The sequence below is a fragment of the Rhinatrema bivittatum genome, unplaced genomic scaffold (assembly GCF_901001135.1).
Source record: "Rhinatrema bivittatum unplaced genomic scaffold, aRhiBiv1.1, whole genome shotgun sequence".
Taxonomy (NCBI): Eukaryota; Metazoa; Chordata; class Amphibia; order Gymnophiona; family Rhinatrematidae; genus Rhinatrema; species Rhinatrema bivittatum.
Genome location: NW_021821488.1, coordinates 1,721,207 through 1,736,828, shown reverse-complemented (window position 1 = coordinate 1,736,828; position 15,622 = coordinate 1,721,207). Strand labels below are relative to the sequence as shown.

At 46.2% G+C, this 15,622-nt stretch overlaps 1 protein-coding gene across 3 annotated transcripts in view; it reads right to left on the bottom strand.

Annotated features, from left to right (window-relative positions):
- The window catches only part of LOC115082694 (ubiquitin carboxyl-terminal hydrolase 47-like), a 134,866-nt gene that overhangs the window by 94,890 nt on the left and 24,354 nt on the right, over positions 1-15,622 (bottom strand). For all 3 annotated transcript variants that reach the window (XM_029586891.1, XM_029586889.1, XM_029586890.1), the window contains one exon: positions 1,596-1,675. In XM_029586891.1, coding sequence (XP_029442751.1) covers positions 1,596-1,675 — 80 coding nt within the window. The remainder of the gene's footprint in view (positions 1-1,595; positions 1,676-15,622) is intronic.

The window sequence follows — 15,622 nt, the reverse complement described above, 5'->3', positions numbered from 1 at the left end:
AGCTGTAGCACCCTGGCCACCGCCTGCCGACACAGCCTCTCTGACTTCGCCCGAATCAGCCAATCGTCAAGGTAAGGGTGAACCAGAAGGCCTTCCCGCCGCAACTGCGCTGCCGCAAGAATAAAAGTAAAACTTTTTTTTTTTTTTTTACAAAAAGACACGCTGTCCCTGGTTCTGAAAGCCCTATTTCCTGCAGGGGTGAGTGAACCGGGCTCCCCGGTGTCACCCCTGATGCTGCCACTAGCCCAGCCGGGTCCTCGACCCTGGCAGCGGCCTCAACCGGGGGAGGGTAGTCCCCTCAGGACCTCTCAACCCCCCTGGGAGGCAGGGCACCCGGGACTAAGAATTAAAACAAAACCCAATTTGGTATACAACAATTAGGCCTAACAAAACTAGCCCAAAAATCAAACCTGACTAATCACACGAATCAGGTCAGGCAGGGCTGTGACTGGACCTGAACCATCTACTGGAGACAAAGTAAGACTGAGGGGCTGTGACTGGCACAAAGGCATATATGGCTCCGCCCACAAGTTTTAATCTGTCTCAATCTACTGGTGCGGAGTCACAACCCAGGTGTCCTGGACTGATCCTGGTACGTACAGGGAAAGAGGTTAGGACTTTTCAGCTTGGAGAAGAGATGACTGAGGGGGGATATGATAGAGGTGTTTAAAATCATGAGAGGTCTAGAATGAGTAGATATGAATCTGTTATTTACTCTTTCGGATAGTAGAAAGACTAGGGGGCACGCCATGAAGTTAGCATGGGGCACATTTAAAACTAATCGGAGAAAGTTCTTTTTTACTCAACACACAATTAAACTCTGGAATTTGTTGCCAGAAGATGTGGTTAGTGCAGTTAGTATAGCTGTGTTTAAAAAAGGATTGGATAAGTTCTTGGAGGAGAAGTCCATTACCTGCTATTAAGTTCACTTAGAGAATAGCCACTGCCATTAGCAATGGTTACATGGAATAGACTTAGTTTTTGGGTACTTGCCAGGTTCTTATGGCCTGGATTGGCCACTGTTGGAAACAGGATGCTGGGCTTGATGGACCCTTGGTCTGACCCAGTATGGCATTTTCTTATGTTCTTAATCACAGCCATGGCTGGCCGCAACTTCCAACATTCTGCTTCTACTTCCTACTTAGCAGCAGAGTGAAACAGGAAGCAGAATTGTGATGCTGGAATTTGAGGATTAACTGTGATTATGGCAGACAGCACCTTGAACCCTTCTGACAGCAGCCTGAACCCTTTATCAGTCACACAGCTTTTTTTCAAATTAGCATTTTTCAGCTAACTTTAAACTGTTATGTGACACCTGGCTCTAGAATGGAAATTTCTATGTAAACAGATTTTTTTTTTAAGAGGCATTTCAATATGAAGTACTATATATAAAAAAAACTTTAGAATATATAAAGAGATGATGCTCATCCACATCCATAAACAGAACAATATTTATTACTTGCTGATTTTGTGAGGTGCATGAGAATAATAGCACAGCACAGAGAGCTCATTTCACTTTCAACTGAACTGCAGAGTTGAAGAACTTCTTTGGATTCGTTTTGAACTAAAGACTTCCTGAAAAAAAAGCAAGTTACCGGCAGAATATCTTCGCATTCTTCGTTGATTTTCTTTACCAGATTTCGGAAGTATTCCTCCACATCCTGAGGTTGATACACTGCAGAAAAAAAAAAAAATTGAGCAAATGAAAGAGAAAAATTTCAGAATTATATTCAAAGAAAGCTGAGCGTCTGATCTTTGTACTTCAGATGCCTAAGGTTAAGGAGGTCAATATTCAAAACTAAACATTTAAATGAATTTATTTATTTATTTAAAATCTTTCCTATACCGTCGCTAAGTTATATACCATCGCAACGGTTTACATGAGGGCACGTAAATGAATGTAGGTGAGGGCGTACAGTAATACATTCTAACAGGTGCCGCTAAAGGTTCAGTTACAATATATCATTAAGGACAATCAATTGTTTAGTGGAGTAGGTCATGACCAAATGTACTAGTAAGGTACTGTTCACGGGTAAAATTCACTATTCATAGTGTTACAATTATGTTTATAGTGATGTAGAGTTCATGGACCACTCTACTGTACAATCCTAAATGCTGTGTGCCGGTGTTCTTCTGCCTGTTTCTAAATATTTCCTATTCTCCCGTCTCTTTATAAAATGCTTGTTTGAAGTTAGATGGATATTGACTTCAGGAAAGTTTTCAGTCAAACTTAGGGCCCTAGGTTTTTGACTGAAAATTAAATTTAATTAAAAATATTTTATAGCCCACCTTTCCTAATTTAAAACCACAATAAGTGGATTACAGTATAAACACTGACTGATTTTTTTTTCCTAGATTTGGTACTATAGTAGGTACTTTTCAAAGGAGGTACGCATGTAAATGCAACATACTATCGTACCAATTTTCAAAAGCCATTTACTCGAGTAAAGTGCACTTATGCGACTAAATCCTACAGACAATTCAATGGAATATATTGTAGCAATTTTCAAAAGCCCACTTACTCAAGAAAAGTGCATTTACTCAAGTAAAACCCAGTTTTACCATGTAAATGTTTTTTAAAGTCAAGCCCTAAGTGCTTAACTTACCTCCTCCATTTGCTCCGCCCACTTTTCAGGGAGCTAAATTTAGTTAATTTTCAAAGTTGCCAGTTTAGGGACCTAACTCTTACAGTTAGGTGCTTTGAGAAGGTTTTTCTATGAAACCAGAGAAGTTTGCTAGTGGTGAAGACATAAAGATAATTACAGCAGTGAGAGAGCACTAATCAAACTTGCAGGAATAGCCATGGCTGCTGAAATACAAAAAAGCTAATTAAAGGTCTGCCTTTTGGTCTCAATTTACAAGAAATCATATGATCTACAAGAATCCAGTCTTATTAGCAAATATGAGATAAAATTATAATGCCAACCAATTAGGAAAATATTAAGTAAACAAACTAACTTATTCGTATGTTAGAGATAGTGATGTATTTAACTAAGTGCGATGGCTCAGAAGAGCTGAGCTGGCATTTCCTCTGCATTGTCTGGTAAACACTGCTCCAATTATAAAATATCTTATTAAAAAAAAGACTAAAAATCTTTCTCTTATTGGCTATTAGCATTCAGTTTTTTTTTTAATGCCCACAAAACCTAAACCCTTTGAAAATTGCCGCAATAATTCCTTGAGTTCATCCTGGGTCCTCTAACATCCTCTAACTGTACAAAATGAGATATTTCTCTTCTTTACAACTTGGGGAAAACACATGATTGTTCTAGTTCAGGCAGAGCCATAGTTAGCCTATGGCCGATATGTCCTCAAGCCATAGGTGCCATCTACCGGGGGGGGGGGGGGGGGGGGGTGCATTTCTCTTTCCTCCATCTGCTACCCGAACTGCTGTGCCTCCTTCTGGAGTTCTGTTTATCATCAGGGCTGTCCCTGAAAGGGGATTGTCCAAATTAAAATAAAAAAAATCACCAGTGCTGCCACCCAGCTCAAAAGAAGCTTTGGAGCTCCTCCTGCAGAACTCTGGACTGGTTGACAGAGGGAAACATCGGCCTCTCTCCTGCCCCCTGCAGTCAGAAGGTACAGTCCATGGAATTGCAACAAACAGCATCGGACCTCCACATCCCTTGTCCTAGCAGTCAGATAAAATGTGGCTGTGGAGGCACACTAGCAGTAGATCTGACCTCCCTTCCATTCCACTCCCCTCTCCTCTACCCCCACCCCGGCAGTCATAAGAAGCATGGCCGCAGAGCCAAAAGAAGCAGCATTGGCTTCTCAAAACACCCCCCCCCCCCCCTTTCTCACCTGAACAGTCAGAAGGAGCACGGTCTGCATAGCTGCAAGAAAAGTCTGCATCTCCACACCCCCTCTGCATGCAGTTAGGAGCAGGACACGCAGGAGAAAGAAGCAGCATCAACCTCCACTCCCCCTGCCCCTCGTCACAGTCAGAAGTCGAAGCAGCAAGGCCCAGAGTTTAGCAGCACAAAGGAAAAGTCTAGTGGCTGCCCAGGCTGAAGAAGAAGGATGCTGCTGCTCCTTGTCTTCCAGGGGGGGAAACGTGAAACAGCAGGAGAGCCAGAGCATGTGTGTGTTTATGACTGAGCATGAGATGGCGTGTGTGTGTATATATATATATAATTAAGCATGAGTCAGTATGTGTGTGTCTATGTATGTATGACTGATCATGAGAAATAGTATGTACGTGTGTATGACTGAGCATGAGAGTCAAAGCGTGTGTTTGTATGATTGAGCATGAGAGAGAGCATGTGTGTGTATATATTTTATTTATTTATTTAGTGCTTTTTTATACCGGCATTCATGATACAATCATATCATGTCGGTTTTCAAGGAACTGGGGTACAATAACTTTAAACTTTAACATAGCAAAGGCAGGCAAAGTTACAATGAAACAGAGGTGATGGAACTGGGGGAAGAAGAAGACAAAGCAGAAAGTAACTCAGTGACAATAACAATTATTTACTCAATGACAATAACAATTTACGCAAATATATGACTCAGCGTGTGAGAGAGAGAGTGTGTGTGTGCCTGTATGACTGAGCATATGAAAGAGTCTGTATGCATGTGTGTATATGATTGCGTTTATGTGTGTATGTATCATTGAGCATTTGAGAGAGAGGAGAAAGTTTGTGTGCAACAACCCCTGCCCCCTTTTAAATCCACAACAATCTCAGGGCATCTGGAAATCAAAATTTACAGTGTTACGGGGAACGCTGGAAGTGATCCCATTTTGGAAGAGAATGTGTACCCTTGGGCCATGATGCGACCACAAAGGAGCTCCGGGAAAGCGCCAAGGCAGGAAAGGAGTGCCCAAGCACGGGCGGAAAGGCTAGAGAGAAGGGCCCCTAGCCTCTGCCGTACCTGAACGCATCAGAGAGACCCAACAAAGCAATGTTGGTCTCTGGAGTAGCCCTCCGGCCACTCGATAGCCCTTTCGGACCTGTCGTACGGGAACAGCAGATGCGACAGGATGAACAGAGACTGAGGGCTGGAACAAACAGGTTCAGACAAAGAGTCAGGATACTTGAAGGATGAGACGAGGCTCAGGATACTTGAAGGACTCTGACAAAGTCACAAGATCATGAATTCTGAATAGGTGCTGCCACACCACTCACCCTACACAGCCAGTCAAGGCAGGTCATAGACCACACTGGTGGTTCCCGACTCAGGTTGCTTGGAGGTTACAAGACGAAGACTCCGGCGAGGCCTGCACCAAGGTGCGCCCTCCAGAGGCAATCAAGGCAAGGCATGGACCACGCTGAACTGGAACAGGTTTAAGCAGTGTTCTTAGTCACAGACGGAGACAGACGCAAGGGACACCGAAGACCCGGACAGGATTCATGATTCGGAGTAGAAGCTCGGCGACGGCACTCGGAGCAAGGAACTCAGAGACGGGACCTCTGAGCAAGGAACACTGAGACGGGACTCGGTGCAAGGAACATTAAAAGCCAGGATCTTCTGGAGGCTTGCGCTGCTGAGGAAAGAAGCATCTGGATAAGAGGTCATCTGGACGCGAAGACATCAGGAGAGCAGGACATCTAGACTTCAGGGGATCTGAAGGACGAAACATCTAGAACATCAGGAGATTAGAAGAGAAGGACATCGGAACATCAGGAACTGGACAGATGAAGACATGGGATCCGATGAGAGACCTAGGTGAAGACGAAGACATGGAATTCCAACATGGAACGGAATGCCTAGCAGAAGCTGGAATGCAGAGAAGTCCTAAGGAGGATTGCCTCCTTGTGAAGGCACCGAAGCAATGAAGACAGGCCCTTCTTATAGGGCTGAAGACACACCCACAAAGACGTCATCAGGTGGGGCCATGGGACCACTCCCACGCTGGCCCTTTAAGAATAGAAGAGAGGTGCAGCCTCGTGCCTAGGACAGGACCCTGGAGAGCGGCATCCCTGCCACTGAGTGAAGCAGGAGCAATGCTAGGCCGCAGAACATGCCCCCGACGTGAGCGGCGGCATTCCGGCCGCAAAGATGAGGCTGAGGGCGGCTCCATGCCACAGGAAAGAAGATGACGTCGGCGGCCTCCAGGCCGCATGGAGGAGCAGAGCAGCACCTTGCCGCAGCAGCAGAAATGTTGGTGGCCTCCGGGCCATGTGGAAACGTCTTCGGCGGCCTCCTGACTGCAAGGGCAGTACCTGAGCGGCTCCAGCCGCATGGGAGGAGAGGACGGCGGCAACAGCCCTATAGAAGGCACAGCGGCAGCTTCCTCCCACTGCACAGTACAGACGTCGACGGCCTCCACGCCGCATAAGAAGGAGGTAAAAACAGAGGTGAGAGGCTACCCGCGGCTCTGGCCGTGGATAGAATCGTAACATACTGGTATGGAAAGTGGGGGATTTTTTAAAATTTCCTAATTAGTTTTAATTTATTGAGTGTTATTTGATGTATCCAATAATTTCGAATATTATATTGCCATTTAGAATATTTTTAGATGCGTTTCTAATTATTGGATGTTTTGAAATATTTATTTTTTGTATTAGTATAGTTAACTATTATGATTGATAGTTTTCCCGTCAATAGCAGGGCTGAATTAGCCATGCTGTCATGGGATCTGTCAATCAGGTCCGGGAGGCAGAGCTTGTCAAAACAGAGATCAGAGCTTTGCTCTCTGTGGCTGCGCGTGTGTTCCCGCGCAGGAAAGTAACGGAATCTCCTCAGTCTGTTCTTTCCACGCGCGGGATCGCACACGGAGCTGTTCTTCTCCTCAGCGTTAATAAAATAAGACATGTCAAAATCGGGGTTTAAACCATGTAATTGTGACAAGGTAATGTTGGTCACGGATGGCCATGACCAATGTTACCGATGCCTGGGGCCAGATCACAATCGTGAAGATTGTGAATTTTGTTCGAGGATGTCTCCAAGAGCCCTGAAACAACGGGCCTACAGGCTTCAGGAACTTTTTGCCTCACCAGAGCCATCGGAGGCTCATTCGTGAAATGGCCCTGCAATCTTACCAGCTCCCTCAAAAGAGGGCATCATCGTGGGATCCTCAATCCTCCAATCTTGGAGGTAAGGACTTGGCGAGCCGGCAAAGGCCATCGGATTTTAAACAATCCATAGAGCCTGAATTGTCGGCGCAGGAGACACTGGCGACAAAAATCTCGGCGCCTAGAACTTCTGCGCCTAAGATGCCTTCTGCGCATAAAACAACGGCGCATAACATATCCGCGCCTGAAGAAGTATCGGCGCACAAGACTGCTGCGCACATGGCGAACACACGCGCAGCCGCAGAGACCAAAGCTCTGATCTCTGCTTTGACAAGCTCCACCTCCCGGACCTGACCGACAGATCCCATGACAGCATGGCTAATTCATCCTATCTACGGAAACACCGTTTACGGTAATCAAACTTCCTTTATATTTCTTGATTTTATTGTTTGATGCTTTTATGAGGTTCTGTATTTCCATTGTTGCACTGCACACAAAGTCTGACTCGTTTTGGTTTCCAGTTCAGTTTTTGTACATTTCTGTTTACACTGTATGATCTCTTTGTATTTGAGGGTCTATCTGTGTTTTGCATAGGCTCGGCGGCACGCGCAAGCCCCGGGACGCGCGTAAGTCCCGAGGCTTGCATGGAGAGGCACGCCGGGGGCGTGGTGGGGGCGTGGCGGTTGCGACGTGGCATTTCGGGGGCATGGCGCGGGCAACATGACGTTTCAGGGGCAGCGCCACGGGCGTGCTTTCGGCCCGGGGGCATTCCGGGGGCGTGGCCGCGCCCTCCGGAACAGCCCCCGGGTTGGGTGATGGCGCGCCAGCAGCCCGCTGGCGCGCGCAGATTCACATCTGCCTCCGGCAGGCATAAATCCGGCAATAAAGGTAGGGAGGGGTTTAGATAGGGCCGGGGGGTGGGTTAGGGAGGGGAAGGGAGGGGAAGGCGAAAGAAAGTTCCCTCAGAGGCCGCTCCAATTTCGGAGTGGCCTCGGAGGGAACGGAGGCAGGCTGCGCGGCTCGGCGCGTGCAGGCTGCCCAAAATTGGCAGCCTTGCGCGCGCCGATCCCGGATTTTAATGGATACGCGCGTATCTATTGAAATCCCGCGTACTCTTGTTCGTGCCTGATGCACGAACAAAAGTATGCGTTCGCACTAAATTATAAAATCTACCCCTTAGTGTGTAGTTTCTACGTAGGAATCTATAACAGCTTGGATTGTTCTGGAAGTCCGTTGGACCGTTAGATGATCGAGGGATTAAAGGGGCACTTAGAGAAGATAAGGCCATCGCGGAAAGATTAAATGATTTCTTTGCTTCGGTGTTTACTGAAGAGGATGTTGGGGAGGTACCCCTACTGGAGAAGGTTTTCATGGGTAATGATTCAGATGGACTGAACCAAATCATGGTGAACCTAGAAGATGTGGTAGACCTGATTGACAAACTTAAGAGTAGTAAATCACCTGGACCGGATGGTATACATCCCAGAGTTCTGAAGGAACTAAAAAATGAAATTTCAGACCTATTTGTAAAAATATGTAACATATCATTAAAATCATCCATTGTACCTGAAGACTGGAGGATAGCTAATGTAACCCCCATATTTAAAAAGGGCTCCAGGGGCGATCCGGGAAACTACAGACCGGTTAGCCTGACATCAGTGCCAGGAAAAATAGTGGAAAGTGTTCTAAACATCAAAATCACAGAACATATAGAAAGACATGGTTTAATGGAACAAAGTCAGCATGGCTTTACCCAAGGCGAGTCTTGCCTCACAAATCTGCTTCACTTTTTTGAAGGAGTTAATAAACATGTGGATAAAGGTGAACCGGTAGATGTAGTGTACTTGGATTTTCAGAAGGCATTTGACAAAGTTCCTCATGAGAGGCTTCTAGGAAAAATAAAAAGTCATGGGATAGGTGGCAATGTCCTTTCGTGGATTAAAAACTGGCTAAAAGACAGGAAACCGAGGGTAGGATTAAATGGACAATTTTCTCAGTGGAAGGGAATGGGCAGTGGAGTGCCTCAGGGATCTGTATTGGGACCCTTACTTTTCAATATATTTATAAATGATCTGGAAAGAAATACGACAAGTGAAGTAATTAAATTTGCAGATGATACAAAACTGTTCAGAGTATTAAATCAAGAGCAGATTGTGATAAATTGCAGGAAGACGTTGTGAGGCTGGAAAATTGGGCATCAAAATGGCAGATGAAATTTAATGTGGATAAGTGCAAGGTGATGCATATAGGGAAAAATAACCCATGCTATAGTTACACAATGTTAGATTCCACATTAGGTGCTACTACCCAAGAAAGAGATCTAGGCGTCATAGTGGATAACACATTGAAATCGTCTGTTCAGTGTGCTGCGGCAGTCAAAAAAGCAAACAGAATGTTGGGAATTATTAGAAAGGGAATGGTGAATAAAACGGAAAATGTCATAATGCCTCTGTATCGCTCCATGGTGAGACCGTACCTTGAATACTGTGTACAATTATGGTCGCCGCATCTCAAAAAAGATATAATTGCGATGGAGAAGGTACAGAGAAGGGCTACCAAAATGATAAGGGGAATGGAACAACTCCCCTGAGAGGAAAGACTAAAGAGGTTAGGACTTTTCAGCTTGGAGAAGAGACAGCTGAGGGGGGATATGATAGAGGTGTTTAAAATCATGAGAGGTCTAGAACGGGTAGATGTGAATCGGTTTTTTACTCTTTCGGATAATAGAAAGACTAGGGGGCACTCCATGAAGTTAGCATGTGGCACATTTAAAACTAATCGGAGAAAGTTCTTTTTCACTCAACGCACAATTAAACTCTGGAATTTGTTGCCAGAGGATGTGGTTAGTGCAGTTAGTAAAGCTGTGTTTAAAAAAGGTTTGGATAAGTTCTTGGAGGAGAAGTCCATTACCTGCTGTTAATTAAGTTGACTTAGATAATAACCACTGCTATTACTAGCAACTGTAACATGGAATAGACTTAGTTTTTGGGTACTTGCCAGGTTCTTATGGCCTGGATTGGCCACGATTGGAAACAGGATACTGGGCTTGATGGACCCTTGGTCTGACCCAGTATGGCATGTTCTTATGTTCCTAATAGGGGGTTTATTACTATTTTAAGCCTGGTGTAATATTTATAATATTAACTTTCATAGGTAGGGTTGTTGCTGATTGAGTGGCTCCCCGGGGTCATGCCCGTGCCCAAGATGCATAACACTAGGCCTAATATCATATACCGTATTTTTCGCTCCATAAGACGCACCTGACCATAAGACGCACCTAGGATTCAGAGGGGGAAAATTAAAAAAAAAAAAAAATTGTGCTAAACCAGCTCTGCGTCTGGGCGTCTTATGGAGCAAATTAGGGGAGTGCATAGCTTTTTTTTTTCTCCCTATTTTGTTTTCGGGTCTGGGGAGGGCCATTTCGGTCCACTCCCCAGATCAGAAAACGTTTCTTTCTCTGGGAACCCCTCCCCCCCCCCCAAAAAAAAACCCCATCCCAACCCTTTAAATTAACAACCCCCACCCTCCTGACCCCCCCAAGACCTGCTGACTTAATTTACTGCAACCCCCCACCCTCCTGACCCCCCCAAAGACCTGCCAAACGTCCCTAGTGGTCCAGCGGGGGTCCAGGAGCGGTCTGGGAACAATCTCCTGAGCGTGGGCCGTCGGCTGCCAGTAATCAAAATGGCGCCGACGGCCCTTTGCCCTCACTATGTCACTGGGACCGACCGCTGCTATTGGTCGGTCTCAGTGACAATAGTGAGGGCAAAGGGCCGTCGGCGCCATTTTGTTTACTGGCAGCCGACAGCCGAAGCCCAGGAGATCGTTCCCGGACCGCTCCTGGACCCCCGCTGGACCACCAGGGACATTTGGCAGGTCTTGGGGGGGTCAGGAAGGTGGGGAGTTGCAGTAAATTAAGTCGGCAGGTGTTGGGGGAGTCAGGGGGGGGGGGTTGTTAGATTTTTGTTTGTTTTTTTATATTCGCTCCATAAGACGCACATACATTTTCCCCCCACTTTTGGGGGAAAAAAAGTGCGTCTTATGGAGCGAAAAATACGGTAGGTTCCAAGTATCACTTGCTTTTTTGCAAGGTTTTCTGATTGGCTCCTCAGCAATGCATGTAAATATACATGTTGTGAGTGATATTTTTGCCACAGAAGACTGTGCTTTTAATGTTCTTTTTCATGTAAAATCTATTATAAAGGCATAATTTTTAATTGTGTGTGAGGAGGGTGTGATGTGGTAGGGGGTATGAGGCTAAAATGTTTTCCTAGGGCACCTAATATCCTTGCAGTGGCCATGGGCATTGCTGTACAAATAAGGAATAGAGTCTCCCAATTCATGGTGTCATGTGTTGTGTAATGGGTAGGGTGCAATTTTTCACTTGGCCATAGGTGCCGAATTGCCTGGCTACAGCTCTTATCTGGGGTGCGGCAATCCAAAAGAGCTGTATGCGATGGGCGGTAAAAGACTAATGCGCACGGACTGGGAGAAGGACCTTGGTGTGAAAGTGTCTAATGATTTGAAGGCTGTGAAGCAATTTCATGCGGCGATAGCTAAAGCCAGATGAATGCTGGGCTGCATAGAGAGAGGAATAACCAGTAACAAAAAGAGGTGATAATGCTCTCGTAAAGGGCTTTGGTGAGGCCTCACCTGGATTACTACATTCAGTACTGGTGCCCATATCTCAAAAAGGATAAAGACAAGATAGAGGCGGTCCAAAGAGCGACCAAAATGGTGAGGGGTCAGCATTGAATGACTTATGAGGACAGGCTGAAGTATATGAATATGTATACCCTGGAAGAGAGGAGGTGCAGGGGATATATGATACAGATCTTCAGATACCTGAAAGATTTTAAATGATGTATAATTGTCAAACCTTTTTTGTTGGAAAGAAATCAATAGAACTAGGGGTCATGAAATAAAACTCCAAGGAGGATGACTCAGAATCAATGTCAGGAAATGTCAGGTGGTGAATGCCTGGAAATGCCCTTCCGGAGGAGGTGGTGAAGACGAAAACAGTGAAGGAATTCAAAGGGGTGTGGGATAAACACTGTGGATCCCTAAAGGCTAGAGGATGGAAATAAAGAAAAGAGTGCATGGAGGTAACTGGAGGTAACTTGCTGGTGTAGCAATTGCTACCCTTAACAAATAACAGTATCAAGGCTTAATGCAACTCCATCATTGCTCTCTGCTTCAACGGCAGTGAGAAAAAGGGAACTGGATTCAGGCAGCAGTCCTAGGGCCCTGACTTTTATGGTTTGGGGAACAAATAAACATGTGGGTAACATTCTGATGCAGCTTTTACTAACCTTAATCACTAAGCCTGATGCTTTTCAGGCAGCTCCAGCACTGCTCTCTGCTTCCGTGGTGGTGCTTCAGGGAAATTGGATTCAAACAGCATCCAAGGGCCCTAACTTTTACGGTCTGGGAAACTGATGAGCATGAGGGTAACCTGCACAGTGCAGCAAATGCTGGCATGGGCAGGCTGGGGAGATCATTTGGTCCTTTTCTGCCGTTATTTCTATGTTTCTATGTAACTAGATGCTTCATAAGCATCCAATCCGTTAAGCTATTTGCTTCTTCCTGGGGGTGTAGTATTTTTATTAATTACCAATTCTGTGTCTTTGGTTATCCAATTCTTTTTGTATTTTAGGACCAGAGCTTCTTGCAGCCTTTAGCAGCCATTGTTGCTTTTCAAGAGACCAATGCCATGCTGTGTTGTGGGGATCACCAGACTGTCCCTTTAAAAGCAATGAAAAACGGCACCAAAATGGGACTTAAAAAGCAGAGTTGCTTACTTGTAACAGGTGTTCTCACAGAACAGCAGGATGTTAGTCCTCACATATGGGTGACATCATCAGGATGGAGCCCAATCACGGAACACTTGTCAAAATTTCTAGAACTTTGACTGGCACCTACTGGGCATGCCCAGCATAGCACTAACCCTGCAGCCAGCAGGGATCCCCCTTCAGTCTTGTCTTATAGTAAAAAGTACATGCAAAAATAAAATAAGAAACGTAAACAAACCCAACTCCGCGGGATGGTGGGCAGGTTTCGTGAGGACTAACATCCTGCTGTCCTGTGAGAACACCTGTTATAGGTAAGCAACTCTGCTTTCTCACAGGACAAGCAGGATGGTAGTCCTCACATATGGGTGAGTACCGAGCTGAGGATGCCCGAGCAATGCACCAAATGTACCCAAATACGTGCAACAGGCACAAGAACTGGGGTGGAATTTGGTAAAGGGCATCCTGAACCCTAACGGGTTGGCGGAAGGATGTTGGTACCTCAGTTCGCAAATAAGTTGCGTAGCACAGACTGGTCGAAGATGGAATCTTGACTGCCAGCCTTGTCTAAATATTGGGCTGCGAAGGTGTGGAGAGAGCTCCAGGTAGCAGCCTTACAGATGTCAGCAAGTGGCACAGAGCGTAGGTGCGCTACTGATGTTGCCATGGCCCTGATAGAGTTGCCTTGACACGGTCTTGAAGCGGAATGCCTGCCTGCGGATAGCAAAAAGAAATACAGTCCACTAACCAGGAGGAGAGAGTCTGCTTACCCACAGGTTTACCCAATTTGATGGGATCAAAGGAAACAAACAATTGAGTGTATTTCCTGTGGGCATCTGTAAGGTCTAGATAGAATGCTAGAGCATGTTTACAGTCAAGGGTATGCAGAGCCTGTTCTCCTGGATTTGAATGGGGCCTGGGAAAGAAGGTGGGTAGTATAATGGATTGATTGATATGAAACTCCAATACTACCTTAGGCAAAATCTTAGGGTGTGTGCGGAGTACTACCCTGTCATGCAGAAGTTTAGTGTAAGGCAGGTAGGTGACCAAGGCCTGTAACTCACTAACTCTGCGAAGGGATGTGATCGCCAAAAGAAAAATCACTTTCCAGGTGAGATAGCAGAGATCACAGGATTGGAGAGGCTCAAACGGCGGTTTCATGAGCCGCCCCAAAACCATGTTGAGGTCCCAGGAAGGGGCCGGAGGGCGCAGTGGAGGTTTAAGGTGGAGCAAGCCCTTCAAAAAGTGTGTTATACAAGGCGTTGTACTGAAATAGGTACATCCCCGACACCTTTATGGAAGGCAGCTACCGCACTGACATGTACCCTGATAGAAGAAGTTTTGAGGCCTGACTGACAGGTGCCAGAGATAGTCCAGAAACTTCGGTGTGGAACACGTGAAGGGATCGATGGACATGGAAGTACACCTCACCATAAACCTGTTCCACTTATAATGGTAAGACTGCCTCATGGAAGGCTTTCATGAAGCTACTAGGACACGGGAAACCAGCTCTGAAAGGTTAAGAGGTTGACGTATTAACCTTTCAACATCCAGGCAGCCAGGGAGAGGGCCTGGAGGTTGGGGTGATGAAGGAAGCCATTGTTCTGAGTGATCAGAAGCGGGTCCTTCCCCAAAGGAATGTGCCGGTGTACTGAGAGGTCATGGAGAATTGGAAACCAGACCTTGCGTGGCCAATGAGGGGCTATCAGAATCATTAGCCCCTTGTCCCTTCGCAACTTCACGAGAGTCTTTAAAATGAGTGGAAGTGGAGGGTGCACATAAAGGAAACCGCTGGCCCATGAGAGGGAGAAAGTGTCTCTTGGCTGGAGGTGTTGGCTGCGAGTGAGAGAGCAGAAGTTCCCTACTTTGCGGATGTGAATTGACGCAAAGAGGTCTATGTGAGGGTAACCCCAACATTGGAATATTGAGTCTGCTACAGTGGGGTTGAGGGACCACTCGGGCGGTTAAAAAGTGCAACTCAGCTTGTCTGCCCACACATTGTCCACTCCCGGCAAGTAGGTGGCCCTGAGGTACATCGAATGGGAAAGGGCTTCCGCCCATATCTGTGCAGCTTCCTGACACAGGAGGTAGGAGCCCATTCCCCTTTGCTTGTTGATGTACCACATGGCCACCTGGTTGTCTGTTTGAATCAGGATGATCTGGTTGGAAAGGTGATCCTGAAAAGCCTTGAGAGCATATCTGATTGCACGAAGCTCCAGGAAATTTATTTGGTGTTTGGCTTCCTCTGGAGACCAAATGCCCTGAGTTTGCAGGTTTGCAACATGTGTACCCCAGCAGAGGCTGGAGGCATCTGTTGTCAAGGTTATTTGAGGTTCTGGAGCCTGAAATGGAAGGCCTTGAAGAAGATTGGATTGGTTAATCCACCAAGCCAGCGATAAGTGGAGCTGGTTGGTGATTTGGACAATGGTGGACACTGGCTGAGAAGACTGAATCCACTGCAATTTTAGAGTCCATTGCATTACTCTCATGGCCAGGTGGGCCATGGGAGTGACATGCACCGAGGAGGCCATATGACCCAGTAAGATCAGAAAGTGACGTGCAGTTGAGTGTTGTTGAGACTGCAGTCGATGGGCCAGAGAAGCGAGACTGAGAGCTCGATCCTGAGGAAGGAAGGCTTTCGTTTTTAGAGTGTCCAAGTCGGCCCCTATGAAGGATAGGGTTTGAGAAGGAACTAGCCTGGATTTTGGATAGTTTATGAGAAACCCTAGGGAGATCAGGGTATGCCACGTGAGACATAGGGACGTCAATGCAATTTGCTGAGTGGGAGCCCTGATCAACCAATCATCAAGATAGGGGTAGACGTGGACACTTTGACTCCTGAGAAAGGCAGCTACCACTACGAGACACTTA